Source organism: Stegastes partitus, unplaced genomic scaffold (genome assembly GCF_000690725.1).
Source record: "Stegastes partitus isolate 25-593 unplaced genomic scaffold, Stegastes_partitus-1.0.2 Scaffold108, whole genome shotgun sequence".
Classification (NCBI taxonomy): Eukaryota; Metazoa; Chordata; class Actinopteri; family Pomacentridae; genus Stegastes; species Stegastes partitus.
In genome coordinates this window covers 361,309-378,162 of record NW_007577839.1, presented here as the reverse complement: position 1 = coordinate 378,162, position 16,854 = coordinate 361,309, and the positions used below count along the sequence as shown (strand labels likewise).

Genomic DNA, 16,854 nt, shown 5'->3' with positions numbered 1-16,854 from the left:
CATCAGTAATGAATCCAAAACTATTTCAGGAGAGGCACTTTTTTTTTTCTCTCTCCTTCATACCTGCAGCTTCGTCTGTGTTTTGCCACAGATCTGTTTCATGCCTGCAACAGTCAGCATCAAACGACGAGAGAGAGAGAGAGAGAGAGAGGGAGAGAGAGAGAGAGTGGGGTAAAAACGAAACAACACTTCTTTTTTTTTCGTGTGTGCGCGCTGGTGTGTTTGAGGGGATAAAGGAGGGAGGAGAGGCAGAGAGAGATTATAATGCTGAGATGCAGCGCACTCACAGGCACTCAGAGGAACAATTGTCTTATTATTCAAGTCTGTAAGTGCTGTTTGTTCGTCTTGTTTACCTCCTCTCATTTTTTTTTGAGGAGCGCTAACTTCCTGGAAAACCTTGCCATGAAGTGATGCTAATCTTCTTTTTTTTTCTCCCGTTTTTCTTTTTTTTTTTTTCGGCAACTGAATGACGTCTCGCATGGAAAACGGGGCTGAAAACTCGGCGCACGCAGTGAATCCCTCACTGTGACTCATTCATTTTGTATTATGCGACCGGTTGCGGAGACGGAGAAAGAGAAGGAGATTTAATTAGCTGGTTTTTTGTTTTTTTTTAAATTGTTATTATCTCTCAACAGTACGGAAAGCACATCAGCGCTCCTGTTAATCGTCCCTCTTTTTTTTTTTTTCTCTCTTTTTCTTTGGAGACTGTGGAGATGATTCGCACCCCTGGGAGGCAGACGCCGAGCGAGCCATCCCTGCGCTCCCGTGGACTTCGGTGCCAGAAAGAATGTCACCCACTTCTGCCGGTGTCCTAACGTTTTCAAGTGTTGATCCTGAGAGATAAATCCAGAAATTCGCTCTCCGGCTTGGTTCACTTGCTTAGAATTGCGGAGGCTCGTCAAGATCGCCTGTGTCAGTTTCTTAACGGCGGTTTTTCTTTTGTTTGGTTGGATTTCGCATAAATGGACACACAAAAAAAAAAATTAGGCCAGTTCATACGTGGCGGGTCTCCTTTCACTAATATTCTGGGATGTAGCCTTTCGTGAATAACCGCGAGGAGCTTCACCATTCAACAAGCTGCACCGCTCACTCCCGGTTGCAAAAAAAAAAAAAAACGATGGGCGCAGTTTGCCTCAGCCTTCTGCTGCGTCTTGGTTCTTCAGCCCAGCTTGTTGAATCTCCTCCCTGGTGACAAGAATGGGTTCGTTTATAACAAACTTGTAAGCCTCCCTGGGTGTGTTTTTTTGTTTTGTTTTGTTTTTGTTTTGTTTTGTTTTGGTTCTTTGCATCGGCGGATTTGCAAGGCTTCCCCTTAAAAGTTGATCATGGCGCGTCCCGGTGAATGCGTGAAGCTGAGCTGGTTATGGAGGCTGTTTTGGCTCATGAGAACTGTGGTGGATGTCGCGCTGCCTCAGGAGACTTACGCGCCCCATTCGATACGGACTGAGGGGCACCTGACCCTCGGCGGACTCTTCCCGGTGCACACCAGATCGATCGACGGCACGCCGTGCAGGGACCTGAAAAAGGAGAACGGCATCCAGCGGCTCGAGGCCATGATGTACGCGTTGGACCAGATTAACCAGGACGAGCAACTCTTACCCAACATCACCTTAGGCGCACGGGTGCTGGACACTTGCTCGAGAGACACGTACGCCCTGGAGCAATCGTTAACTTTCGTGCAAGCCCTGATCACGAAGGACACCTCCGACGTGAGGTGCACGAACGGGGAGCCACCGGTGTTTGTCAAGCCTGAAAAAGTGGTGGGAGTCATCGGAGCCTCGGCGAGTTCAGTATCGATCATGGTTGCCAACATCCTACGCCTCTTTCAGGCAAGTCTTTGAGCGTGACCACTGCTTGTCGTGGCTGTGAAATAGTCGAATATCTCCCACTTATTTTAGCAAGCTTTTCTGGTAGCAATTGGGAGAAGAGTGAAAGTGATGCGCCTTCTTGTGGCTATCCACCCGGTTAACGGGAAGCAGATAGAAAGCAATGCAAAAGTGGTAAACAACTATCTGAATCAATCCCTTATGCACAAGAAATGTTCACAAGTTGGTGTGAGAATTGATGTGTGTACTTCTCACTGAGGCTTCTTCTCTCCATCTTTGGATGAGAATAGGTGAGGTGAAGTGAGTTTTTTTTTTGGGGTGGTTTTCCAATCCACTACACAGTGTGCAGAAGACAGCTGAGAGTGCTGTTGCTTGTCCCCGGTGGTGCTGAAGGAACAGCTCCCGTCTGTTCCAGTCTCACTCCGGAGTCTGGATGAGTGGGCACTGACAGCCTGACACAATCACACCCCAAACTCAACAACCCCCTCCTGAGAATAACAGGCCTGTTTCATGTGATTGCACATGATTATATGAGCCTCTTGTATGGTGAGACTGCAGGCGTTATTTTATGAATTGTTTTGAACCTGAAAGCCAGGCTTTATGGTCGGCTTGGCTTGCTTTTATCTACAGGGGGGCCTCCCTCCCTCTTTGGAAACGAGCTCGTTCCAAACTCTTTGTGGCCTAATCGAGCTGGATGGCTGCGAGTAAATTAAATGAATTTGCAGTGCTAATTCCCCCCAAAAATAGTCTTAGATTGGGTTCTATGGGAAACACCTCTCAATTCCTGTTGGCTGGGTGTCAACTGATGGTGTTGGTCCACTGCTGGTGCTGCAGTAGAATGGAGAAAGACACAGCAGGGCACCAATGCAGCGGGTTAATTATTTAAAACACATCTCCATTGCAAAGTGTCCAATTACTTGAAATATCACGTGAATGATTTTCTTCATTTTCTCGCAAAATAGTTTTTGTCTGGTGCGAGGACAGCGGTGCCTCACCGGAGCTGTAGTGTTGGCGCTAATGATTTGTGGTCTGCAGACTGTAACTCACAGTCTTGTCATTTGGTGTTTTGTTTGAGCTCAATTAGACAAACCACGAGCTTGGCTCTAAGTAGCTGTTTAACTGCAAGGCCATCGATGTACTTAGGAAGCTTTTACACCCCCTCCCATCCTCCTTCTTTTCCTTCCACACACATACTTCCACACAACACTCTTGTTCAGTTATTTTTTTATTTTATTTTTTAAAAGCAGTCCTCCTCTGGGGTTTTGTGGCTCCATCGACTGGACAGTTAGACTGATGGTCCCCCACCACAACCTTCAGCTTGGCTCTGGTTCCTATTCAGTCTGTGTAGGCTGAGTTAACATATTAAATTTTTATTATTCCAAGTTGGTAAAGCCCTCCAGTTATGCTTTGAAGCATCCTCACTACACTCATTATTTTGTTGCAGAATGCGAGGGTTGTGAGACTTCCTCTATTTCATGCAAGCTGCGTAGCATTAACTTGTATGCGTTTGTGAAATTTGGAGGCTCTAAGGCAAGAGAGATTAGTCCCTAATTCTCTTTATTCTTTCCTGCTCACACCTGGTGCACCAGCATGTCTGTAAGTGTCAGGCTGTCAGAGTGTAGGTGTATTTCATGTGCAAGGTGGTGCTGAAGCTCAGGCGTTGTAATCAAGCATGAGGAATCTACGGATTGACAGCAGTTGTCATCCAGCTCCGTCCATCACTCTGCATTTCTTCTCATTTCCCCAAAGTGAAGCTGGAAAGGTAGATTTAATCACCGCACGCAAAATCCGCTCACCTGAGAATGGATACGTTCAGTCCGCCTTCAAAACCGTTCTCTCCCCCCACACACGTTTTCGGCGTTGCCAGTGGTGAGGGTGTTCTTGATAATAAGGATGCTAAATTAAATGTGAGGCCACATGGTATCGTATAATCAATACGTACCTGAAGCGCAAGCTCCCAGCCCATTTACCCTCATTAGTTTTACAGCGTTTGATTGGTGTGTGGCAGCAATTACGAGTTTCTGAGATTGTTTTCAACTGCACTCCATCAACTATCAAATGATTCCAGTCAAAAGCTTGAGAGAACACCTGTTCAGATGTAATTAAAGAAGCAAATCAGATTTTTATTTTTTTCCCCCCTTAAATCAGGAAGAAGACACTTCAGATGGGCTCTGTGTTCAATTTCTTGTCATAGCCAATGGAAATTTATTATTGACAGACAGGCAGGAATAGATATTTTATTCATCCCTTTGGGGAATTTCGGTCCATAACTAAGAAACCTGAAGGACTTTCAAGTTGATTCTTTATACTTCAAAACAACAATGACCTCTACCTGAGCTGTCCTCCTAGCCTACTTCCTGCATTGTTGTCAGTGAACATCATCAGGCCATTTTGTATCTCACTACTCCTGTGATAAGTGCATCATCAGGGAAGCTAAATAATGATTGTAGATTTTATGTGCCAGATTCTAAATATCATACCTGTCTATTCAAGACATGAGTAGCTGCTGAACTGTTAATGCTCGGAAATTGACATGAGGAATAGATTTTTCTGAGGACCCAAGAGGGTTGATCAATACTGTTGCCATGGTGAGGCCGATTTGCTGCTAAGATGTTTTTATTTCAAGGCCTTTCATGCTGTGTTGGAAATGAGAAGCAACAATGCCATGGGAGGGGGAAAAAAATCAATCAACCAAACTTTTGAATTGTTATCAGGAGCTATGATACTGTGCACCTAGAAAAATCATCCGCTGCTCAATCTGTGCGAGGGAACAGGATGACGCTGCGGTTGAAAAGACCCGGCAACTTTGCCCATTTGTAAGTTTTGACTCCTTGAATGAATCCTGAAATTGATTTTTATCCAAATGACATTTACATCAGGGAGTGAAGCCTGCTATTCTCTGTCGCATCTCCGCTCCCAAAGGCAGAGGCAAAACTTTGTATTGAACGCAGGTGAACTCCGTCTTGTCCTCCTGTCTGGGGAAGCGGCCCCTTCAGACTAGCTGTCTAAGTGAGGCATTGACGTCCTCTGCTCTCATAGCCCTGACAGGCTCCAGTCGGCTTTTTATCTCTCCCTTTTTCACCGAATCATCACTGTGACTGATTTGAGGGAGATTGAAGCCTTGCAGTGTGATCTATTCAGCTGACAGTGGTAAAGATGGACACCAAAGGAATATGATGGCTGTGTGTGTTACGTAGCGAGCTCTGAAAGTGACACCGACTGCCAGTGGTTAAATACGCCTGTTTTTAAAAAAAAAAAAAAAAAACAGTTGCCATTTGTCCCTGCGGCAGCTCAGATCAATTAGTCACATTTCTTGTACTGTATTCAGCCATACCATAAAAGACACAATTGGTCCACCAAGTACGCAGCAGATACACACAGTGTGCACACAAATAGTGCTGTTACCATTGCTGAAGGATTGAAAACACAACTGTCTTGTGGATGTTTAATGATCCACACCAGTGGCTTCGGCTCTTGTATTTTCTCTCCATCACTTGCTAATTGGCTTTTATTCAGACTGTGACACAGAAGCCAAACTCAGTACATTTTAACTTTATAACAAGTAACGGAAACATGAATAACAAAGAAAACAATTTCTGAACTTCACACTTTTCCCCTAACTAAGGTTCAGCTTTTTAGTAAACTCATAAGTAAACTTTTTTTTTAAGGCTACAAATAATGGTGTTGTTTCTTACTGTATTAGTAGCACTGACTAGGACAGTGACTTGAGATTTGTTGTTTACTGGCATGTCATTGGTGTTTAACATCATACACATCACACAACATCAATCTATAACATACTAGAACATAGAAAGATAGGGTGTATATTTCCAAATGTTTCCCTTTTAAAAATTTAGCAGGATTTACCTTGCGGGTGGAAACTTGGCTGTATATGGACTAGAACCCAAACATTATATCGGTTGACCGATATTGGCCTGTCACAGATATGCTGGTATCATCATATGTGGTCTAATAGGTGCCAATATGAAAACTTGTGTGCTTTGGGTAATTCAGAAATCATGTCATCACAAGCTTTGTCCAGCACAGTGCCCGTCAAGTCTATTTTTTGCAATACTATCCATCACAGTGTGCAGCACATGTAGCAGAGACTGCATCAGAGCGGAGCAGACACCGGTGTGGAGTCAAGCGGTGTTCTCAATGCAAGCTGCAAACGAGTCTCTGATATACATTACTGCAAAGTTAATAAACAGTGACCCAATTTTCCCCTTTCAATATTGAAAAAAAAAAAAAATCCAGTGTTGGTCGGGCTCTATTATGAATGGCTTTAATAAGTATTTCAAACCGACCCAAAGTCGTCCGTTTGTCTTTGGAGTTATTCACAACAGAAGAATAGAATTACTGAATATTACGATATGAGTCTGAGTGTGGCTTAAGTTTGATTTCTCCCCTCCAGTCAATTCAAACAGAAAGTATAATTTCATTTTTAGTTTTAACTCAGGAGACACAGACATTCCAAAAAAAAAAAAAGAAAAAAAAGTCTTTGCAGTAGTTGGTAATGATCCTCTGCACAACATTTCAACCACACATGGCCTCCTAAAGGTTAAAATGAGGGTGTGAACACGCTTGTATTTATAGATGAGCTGTGATGACACATCAGACATCATCTGCGAATGTGGTCACTAATTAAATACATGTGAGGACAGTATACCTAATTATTCAATCACTAAGTATGTGCACGTGCACTCATGTGAGCGCATTACATCTAAACTACAATACCGGTTCATGGTCAAAATGTTGCCTTGTCTGTGTAGAACAATAGAAGAACTGGGAATGAGCAACAAGGCAGTATTTACTTATTTGTCGGTTGTATTGTTGTCATGCAGCACAAATGAGCATCTACGCTTATCGCTCAGAACTCTCCAAAAGAAGGCTGACCCTCAGAATGAATAGCAAGTTTAAGTTTTTTCTTTTTTTTTGTCGTGATCTGATGACACCCCTTTCGAAAATAACAGAAACTGCCTGGCAGACTGTAAAGCGCTGATGAGTCATCAGTTACACTAACACATTTATGCAGATTTTGTAGCAAAGTGCAATTTATCATATTCATGATCAAAATTTTTGCTTTTTGCCTCGCACATAAACCATTTAAAAGGCCACATGGAATTGAAGTATAAAGTAAGTAAATCTTTTTAACTGAGCATAAAAAAAATAGTTGTAATAAATGTTATACTGCTTCTAGAATTGTTAGGGAAGGCTGTGACACAAAAATAATGACAAAAAATAAGCATATTCAGAGTGAACTGTGGAATTTGAAAAGGAATATGCCGTTCTTTATTTTATTATTCATCCTGTGTGGATATACTGAATATATTATCTGACTCACACTTGTGGTCCTTGGGACTGAGGAGCCTGCTGGTTTTCATTCCAGCCATTTAATCAGATGCTGACTTATGGCCAGTTCAAACTAGAATTGGCAAGGTGAAATGTAATCACACGGTGTGGAAAAATGCATGTGAGATAGGAAAGAATGTGGGCAGGGTTACACGCATAAGCTGCAGATGTTAGCATCACTAACAGGCTGACACTAATTCAAAAAGTTGAGAATTATACGCCTTTTCATATCAGTGTCTGAGCGCTGAAGTCTTCCCCACCCCCCCCTTCTCTCCATCCTTGCGCTCATGGCCAGCCACACACCACGGACCACCTTCTATTCCCTGTGTTCTTTAAGCATGCAGGTATACAAACAGGGATGTAAACAATCAATGCTTATCTAAGGACAGGTCAATTCCACCTGCTCTTTTAAATTGGCTGGAGATCCATGTGCCTTTGCTATTTCCCAGGCCAGAGTTCAAACAAATTGAACTGTGCAAGAAGTGAACAAGATCAATTTATAACAAGAAGCAAATGTGTCTCACTTTTGTTAGTGTTAGAATGGCAGCAATTGGAGAACTATTGATCCCGTAAATCTAGAACGTGCACGGACTTGTTGTCGGAGCTGATTTTTGAATATATGTTTTGGCGTTTTCTCACCGTCTTCAGAGAATGAACTGTACTCAAGCAGATTGTGTCAAATTCGATAGGAAAACCCGCAGTCAGACACGCAAAGGCAGCAGTTAAACTGAAAACCACACCGAAAAACGTTGCCTAATAACAACCTCGCTCTCCTAAATTTCCACCCGTTTGCTCTTTTCAAAAGAAATTGCGTTGCGAGCGAGTGCTGCTCAGTGAACCAGGTGTATATTCACACACACGCATGAACAACATAGCATGAGCAACATGATGCAATATTAATAAAATGAATAAAATATCCCTGTGTTGGACAAGATGTCATTGCAGTTGACATGAGGTCATTAGGTCAGCTGTCTGCCACGGGGAGAATATGAGAAACCATGCACGCCTAATATTAAGGTCTTGGCTATTCCCACAGGCCCTGGGGGGATGGCTCACTTTATTATTCAGCGACATAATAGCTTGCTATACGAATAAATGCTTCCTCAATGAAAACACAGCTAGTACATTCCTATTTGTTTTCAGACGTATTGTGCCTCCGTTATTGCGGTGCGATTCCATTTATAGCTGACAAATGTTGATTCAGTGTCTTTAATGAGGTGCCATCCCTCATTCATACTCGGGTTTGGGGTCTTTGCTCGACAGCTGCAGCAGCTTGCATCTCTCAGTAGGGTTGTTACCCCCTTCTTTTTTTTTTGATGCCACCGCATTGAAGGGAAGGAAGAGGACACCTGCTAAAAAGCTTAGCCACGCTCACACTGAGGTCACACCCGTGTCCTGTCAAAACTTGTTGTTAGCGTGACTGTAAAATGTGACAAGAATAGCACTTAGACTTTGTTGGAAGTTTTTTGCAGTTTATCTGGGGACCAGAAGGAGCCATGGAAAGAGGAAACCCCATTACGTCCGATCCTCTTACGGGGATGAGTGGAGAAGCATGAGGAGGTCTCTGCTGGCTGCTGGTTGGCCTCTCACCCTACGAAAAGGGAAACTTGTCCCCGTTGCTTGAGCGGAAAACGATCCAGTGTGGGCTGAAAGGCATTATTACAGTGCTCATTGTAGTTTGTTTCAGTGCCGCGATCCATGCATCATTTTGGACAGAGCCTGAATTACAAAGACACTTAGCCGTAGTGGACTGCTGCGCTGTGCGACTACATAACATCTAAGTCGGTTTTTCGCTTTAGAAACCTCATACGAGCACAAAATGTCCACAGATCAATAAGAAATTTGCATTAAATATGATCTGTTTTTTTTTTACCAGGCACTTGTCTCACAGTTCTTCAAATCCTGGTAAATGAGTTAACTGAATTAGTTAAAAGGCTGCTTTTAGCGCTGCCTGTGAGAGTGTCTGCCGCTTCAAAAGGAGGCATGTGTTGTGGTTCCTCTCAGGCCCGTGTTCGGGTGCTTTGTTCTCAGTTTTATCGCTTTCTCACCACTTTTCTCATCCAGCTCTGAAATCTCAGGGCACCTTCGAAATTATATTGCACTTAAGACTAATACTGTGGATTTACTTGTCAGGCAGAATTCCCTCTCAGCACATAAAAGATGTTCCATTTTAAGAGAAAGGTGCAAACAAAGGAAACACTGCTTCAAGACGTCCTGTTTACCATTTATAAGCTACATATAAACCTTTAACAAATTATTTATAACACACTACATTACAGGTACGCGGCTATATTTTTTTAATGCGCAGCTTCTATAGAAAGTATTGCCCCCATTGGACGTCTTCCCTTTTTATTGCTTTTCAACACTGAATCGTGGTCAATATAATTGGACCTTTTGCACAAGAATTCACCCGAAAAAAATACTCTTTCATGTCAAAGTGGAAATTGATTTCTACAAAATAATGATCATTCATTCTCCCAGGAGCACCCATATATGAAGGCTGGTGTATGAACAGATAATACATGACATTAATAAACACTTTATATCGATGTGTTTGATAGTGTATTAGATACCCTTTATTAAATGTTTGTGTCATGTGTAAAGTGTTGTCAGCTCTCTAAGGTGCTAAATTGGGCTACATGCGAGCATCACAAAGTCAAATGGTCACAATTGCAATTCTAATATGCTGATGTTTAGCAGGTTTTGTTCACTTTGTTCACAATCTCTAAGCTACCACTTGATAATTAGCACTAAACACTTAGTACAGATGACAGGAATTACATTTGTTCTGCACGTAATTTGTCATTCAACAAAGCATTTCCACCTGCTTTTTTGCATTAGATTAAAAGTGAAGTCATCGCCGACGTGACAAAGGGTCTTAAAGAGTCACTGATTTTCGTGCCAATCCATTCTGATAAACTGGTTTAGACATTTCTCTCGAAATCTCTGATGTGTAATGGTGCTCTGCAGTAAAGACATGTCAGACTATCACCAATAGTCATTAGGATTCAACCTCTGGGGACAAAAAGTGTCGATAGAAATTTTCATGGTTGTCCATCCAACAGTTGCTACAGTATTTTAGACTGGACCAAAGTGAAGCCTCAACACGTTTCAGTGTCTCTGTCAACTTTTGCAAAAAATGATAATGCAACATTATACTTTAAATTACAATATACTGGCATGCTTTAACCTTAAAAGGGACAGGAGGTGAGCTGCTCACATGGCTGTCTCGCTGTCCCTGGAGGCTGGTGGCACGAGGCTCTGCTTGGACTGCAGGCCCATGTGAGGGCTCCAGTGCAGGCATGCCATTGAAGAGCAGTAAGAACTAGACGGAGACACGCCACACGGCAGCCAGAGCTGCAAGAGAGGGAGGAGAAAACCACAGTTGTCCTTCTGCTTCTGTCTTTGTATTATATCAGTTTTTTTCTGGTGGTATTGAGTCATGCAGATGCGGTCGATTTGTCTTGATTAAATTATTATTCATTCATAATGAGCACTATTTACTTTTATTTATTATGTGATTGTGTTATTATTCTGGTGCATTCATGTGTAATTAATGAAAGAAGCATTTTGCCAATTTAGCTGGTCACAATTGAGCAGATTTTAACTATTTGCTGGTTGGTTAGTTTAATTCATGACAAAAAAATAATAATGCAGAACCGGATAATGATTGTTTTGCGTACAAAATCGTTATATGAAGCTGTCAAATACATGTGCCAAAGTAAGAAAAGTACAATTTTTCCCTCTTAAATGTTGTAAACCAATGAAGTGGTGCAAAATGAGGGATCACTAGAAAGTGTATACGTCAGTGCAACAGTGGTAATAGTAGTAGTAAACAGTTTCTTTGTGTCACTGATGTTTAAAACGTGGTCAAATAAGACAGAAAATACCCTCATCCTTCCAAATATACCGTGAAGTATGTAAAATTCAGCGCTGGTGTTTGCAGGCGTCTGTGTGTGTTTCACTTGTGTGCGTTTGCTGTTTGTGTCTCAGAAATGTCAGGGTCCAGTGTGCTCTCTCACACAGTATACATAATAAACTGTCATCGGGATTCATTCCTTGTCCTTCAGTTCTGTTATTACAGCAGGGCCTCAGGGAGCATCAGAATGTTTTCAAACAACAGGCAGTAATAACCATTATATCAGCCGGCACACTGTGGAAGTTTATAGGGAGACTAAATTATTAGAGTGCAGCATAGGCCTGGGGTAGTTAAGCTAAAATACCTGTTGATTTTACATGTGAAAATGAAAGAGCGGAACTTCAAAGTTTCATTAGCTTCAATTTCATTTTGTCTGTATTTCCCTGGAGATAATGTTTGGTGAGGTCTTTTCTTTTTTTTTTGCTTCTCTTTCTCTCTGGCTAGCTATGCGGTGGTGTGTTGGTGCGGTTTGAAACGTGTTTGTGTGTCTCTGCTCTTTTGAGCTTGAAAAGTATTCTGTGCCTCAGCAGCCAGAGCATACATAAAAAATCAGTTGACAGGATTACTGTTTTCAGATGCAAATCCTGGGGGATTTCAAGTGCTCTCTGAAACGCCTGCATGTGACAGTTACATTGATTTGGGGGAAGACCTCAATCACCATTGACATTTTGCAAATTAGGAAAGCTCTTTTCCTTCAAATAGGGTTGCTTAAACTACAATTGACTACTGGACAGAAGCTATTGATGACAGAATATACTGTTTTTTAGCAGCCTTATCAGTATTGAAGCACTCACGTGTTGGCCGTAATGAGGCTAGGGGGGATCAATAGCAGGTTGTTTATCAATAGATTATGCATAGAGCTGCCATTTGCCCTCTACCTGGAGGTCGAAGGCCAATAAAATGGGATATTTGCTCGCAAATTCACTCAGACATTTTGGAAACAGAAATGTCTGTATGTTGCATCATCCAGTCAAGCTTTATTCTCGCTGCATTCTTGCCAGTGGGCGCAATTCTAAAATGTCTATAGTATTTAAACAGGCTAATTTTGTTTCGAGATAATGATTGCAAAGTATTTTGTACAGACTCAATCAGATTGGTGCAGTTTTTATAATATGGCCGAGAGTGTCTCTAATGAATCCTGTATGTGTGCTCTTGCATTAATTGCATTTTCTGGGATTAAAATGTCTTCATTCAAAAAAAATTAAAGGGATTCGTCTCACATATTGCAGCAAAAATGTTGATTGAGGTTTGACTAAATGTTCCAAAACAACATTTGTTTGAGTCCAAGCTCTCTATTGAGTCTAATTATGACTGCTGTCCATCAGGAGCAAAGAAAAAAAAACAAGTGGAGTTATTTTATTATAGGAAAGTCCACAGAGGAAGCAGGTTGGTGCAGATGGTTGAAAATTTCTTTAAACTGTCACTCCCAAACTCAAGTGAAGTAGGTATTACTGTAATATTGATCCTAAAGCTCCCCTAGGTTGCATTTTTAACCCTTTGCTTGACCTTAACCATGTTATATTATGCCTCAATTATATGTGTAAAATAGGGACACAGTAATAAATGATGTGCAACTCTCCACATAATTAATAAGTCCATGCGTGTGTGTGCATTAGCTTCAATTCATCACATTACATTGGGTCCTTACTTTTCCTCTGGGAACAGATGTGTGTTTCCTCTCAAGGTTAACCATTAGATTTATTTTTGGCGATCGCTACTGTGAGGATTAGGTTGGGGTGGTGTAAGGACTGAGGTTACACATATAGCGGTTATGGCTGAGACGCGTCTCCAGGGAATTCATGTACCTCAATGCAATATCCTCCTAAATGACAAAAACATCGATGTGTGCGGGTGTATGTTTTATTGTGGCGGTAGTCCTTCGCTCTCAACCAATTTTCCAGTTCCTGTGCACAGCTGGAAACACATCACACCTTTTTATCTAGAGAAACCATCGACACTGAGGTTATGATTTTGAATGTGATCTAATAACATAAAATAAATGAACACGAGGCACTTCAAAGCTCTCACTCTGCTGGTCATAGATGACAAAGGTGACTTGGAACAGTGCACTTTATATATGTGTTTCTGTACCGACTCACACTACAACGTTAATATTTTATGTTTAAGCCATATGCAGTTCACATAATCCTTTCTTTCTTCAAGTACTGTATTCATGGGTTTAGCTTCGGTAATACTGCTATAGAGGAATTTTCTGTGTCTGAACCCTGTCATCATTTTAGTATTGGACTTTGGATTAATGTCTTAAACTGTAGTTCTGAAGTTCTTGCAAACACAAAATGTGTATATAAAATCTTTTCCTTATAAAACTCTTGTATGAACTTCTAGCAAAAAAAAAAAAGAAGAAAAAGTTCACCACATTTCCTTCATTTTGTATTTTGGATGATCAATGAGCTGGAAAGTTTAAAAGCCTGTTTTTCCAGGTCTTCTAAATACATATTAAAGGTGTTGTGTTTGTGTTATTTTAGCTCGTTTGACAAACGGTGCTATTCGCAGACTTGAGATCCACATGAGCTGTTTTGAGAAAGTGGCGCGCTCGTGTACTTGTTGGGGGGAAAAAAAGAAGAGATAACCCTTCAGTAGTGATGTGTGACAGTTCCATTGTATTTTTCTGGGCTCATTCCTGTTTCGGCTGGTTAACCTGTCGCAGAGTAATTGTCTGATCTGGCGTCTGTTGCGCATCTTTGATTCTGCCTCTGAACTGCATGCCAGTGTGCAGCCTCCTTACACTTTGTCTCACTGCGAGTGGAAGTTATGCGAAATGTGCGTGTCACAAAAACACATTCCACATAAATCTTCTCGGTCCATTAGTCGAGACACTTGCCTTGATGAATCATGATCTCAGTTAGAAAGGGAGTCTGTTTACACATAATAGCTCTGTCTCAAAGACTGTGTCCAGTTCTTCCAGAATTGGCAGGTTATTCAGTACAACACTGGTAAAAGAAAAAAAAAAAAAAGCTTCTTGTGCTCAGTGAGTGGACAATTGTCCATTGTTTGGGCTGTGCAGTCGTGCCAGTGTGTTGCTGACGGGAATACAAGGCCAGATGCCCTCAGTGATGCACTACACCAGCAGAGCGGAGCAGAGAGCCCATAGCCCGCCAGGTCGCGAGCGGACATGGGATCATTCTCATCAGACTGTGCCGCAGGGTAGAAGACAGCAGACGTACATTTAATGAGCTGTACTTAAAGGGTTTTTTTTGTTCTTCTGGAAAGTTTAAAGGCCTTTCTTTATGTGTAACTGCTCAAGAGCACGAAACAGTAACTGTTGTTACTGTATTGTTACGTCTACTGATAACAATGGCCACAGGAACAGTTGTATAACATGTTTGCTTTTTGCTTTTTTTTTTCTCACAGTTTTCAAAGGACTGGAAATCATGTTTGCCAATAATGGTACATTATCATTTGGCAGTTATGCATTTTAAACATTCAATGCTGCATTATCCAGTGACCATAACAGGACAAAAGTTACTGATCACGTGATGCTTATTCTACTGCATTGCAAACTACCAAAACCAATTTCTAGAGTGTTCCGACATCTTTACATGGAATTACTGTGCACCTGTAATGGTAGAAATACGGTTTAAAATGTCTAAAATGTAGCGTAATCTTTGCAAAATGAACCCACTGGTAGAGTCGGAAAGTAAAGAGGAGGATTTACATGCATAACTTTGTTAATGCTCAAATCTCATTACTCAGGTGTGGTTTGCAAAATCAAACTTAAAATTTTAAAAAAATGGACAAGTATACAGCAAAACTAAGTAGCCACAGCTGTGCTACAGGCTCTGGAGGCTGTACTCACTATGTTTGCCATCTTAGTTTGGCGTGTGAGCATGACACTGTACACAGAATAAAGCTGGATGGAAATGTCTTCAGTATTCAGCAAATTCCTAAAAAAAAAAGAATAAAAAATGACGTCATGGTGGGAGCCGATGAAAAGTCACCAAAGTGCTTCCAATTCATCAAGCGTGAATGTCTGTGCCAAATTTAATGGCCCTATAGCTTTTCAAACATTTCACTCAAGATCATAAATCTACTAGTGGGGCTGTAAGAAAACTTATGGAATGACCAAAGTTTAGGATTCAATTCCTCTGCAGTCCGTGAATAGCTGTACAATCATTCACTGCAGTCCATTTCACAGTAACTGAGATGTTTCGGTCTCGACCAGAGTGGGGGACTCATCGATCTGCCACGTGTCGAGTCATGTCACTGGGATGGCTGAAAAGGAGATCAAATAATACTCTGTCATAACAATCAGGACCATCAAACATCACACACATTTTGTTCCCACGTTTTTTTTTTCATTTTGCCTCAATCATTCAATAAAAATGCAGCGGTCAGATTATTTAACCATTCGTACGACCACACATACGTAGCTATAGCATCAACTTACTGGCTCACAAGATGTGAGGTCAATCTTTTATTGACATCCAAGTCCAAATGAAACATGTCTATGGCACGACTCCCAGCACAACTTTCATTTTCTCATGAGTCACACGCAACCTGAGATCCTGAGGCTGTTCTGACTGTCCCCTGTCTAGACAGAAGAGGAAAGGTGACTGGGGTTTTGCCGTTCGGTACCCAGAGACTGCTGGAGAGAAGGGACTTTATTGACCTCAGCTGAGCCTCCCAGGCTGTGCGCTCCCCACCAACAGGTTCTACTAATCAAATACCTCATGTGATGGATGGTTAATGTGAGGGGCCAGTTGGAGTTTGTACATAAAGCCAGGGTGGAAGGTCTTCCTGTGCAGCTAAATCCAGGCCAATAAAGTCCCATAGTTGACTGTAAGAATGCTCTACCTGGAAGACTTGGAAGGGGGAAAAAAAACTGTTAAATCATTTTTATTATCAGCTTTACACTTGTGTTTTTGGTTCTTGTTCAATTCTAGTCCTACGCGGCTATATTTGGAATGTTTTACCTGTTTATGTATTTGTTCGTTCGTCTATTCCTTCATTTGATTTTTCATTTAATTTGAAGTGCATTTATTGGGTTTTTGCATTTTTATTACCTTTTTAATTTTGTTCAAACGCCAGTTTTGTAAAACCCCGCTAGATGAGTGTGAGCATCTTACTGTGAGTGGCAGTTTAAGCAGGTAATTCAGCCTATTTGCTGTAACACAGGAATATCAGCTCAGCGTAAATTACACTGCACACTATGGCTGCACGGATTCATCATCGCACACCTCCACTGCAGTTACCACAATGCACAGTATAATTTGTGAAAACAAGACCACAGTCATTACATCCGTTTGAGCTACTAAAATTTTGCATGTGGGACTTTTTTTTTTTTTTTTTTTCTTGCGGGAAAGTGTGCTCGTCTCCACATTCTTGATCACATTTGCAACTTCTTTGAAACACGGATCCGCAAGGGTGACAGTGAGTTCGGTGTGATTGCAGGTGTTGCTAATAAGATACTATAATCTCTGCCACTATGAGAGGTTCAAGGCGACACTCAGCGCAATGCCAAGCAAGCAGATAACTGCTTATTAAAATGTTCTGTTTTCCTTCTAAACCAGCACATTTGTCTCAAGTGTGCGGCATCAAGCACGGGCTCAGACACGCTAACACAAGGAATAGGATATCTGTGATATTTCCCACTGCTGTGATCAGTCCGTAATTACATGGTCCTGCTAAAGAATTCTTTGTGAGGAGCAGACAGGAAAGATAAGATCGAGGAGGCTCGCTCGCATTGTCTGCACTATTAGGGGAGAAATGGACCTGACGATGATGCTCTGTCGAGTC

The 16,854-nt window shown here is 41.6% G+C and overlaps 1 protein-coding gene across 1 annotated transcript in view; it reads left to right on the top strand.

Moving 5' to 3' along the window:
• The first annotated feature begins 1,325 nt into the window (after positions 1 to 1,325).
• Positions 1,326 to 16,854, top strand: part of LOC103354449 (metabotropic glutamate receptor 7-like) — a 62,401-nt gene continuing 46,872 nt past the window's right edge. Inside the window, exon 1 of the mRNA XM_008277823.1 lies at positions 1,326 to 1,829. Coding sequence (XP_008276045.1) covers positions 1,326 to 1,829 — 504 coding nt within the window. The remainder of the gene's footprint in view (positions 1,830 to 16,854) is intronic.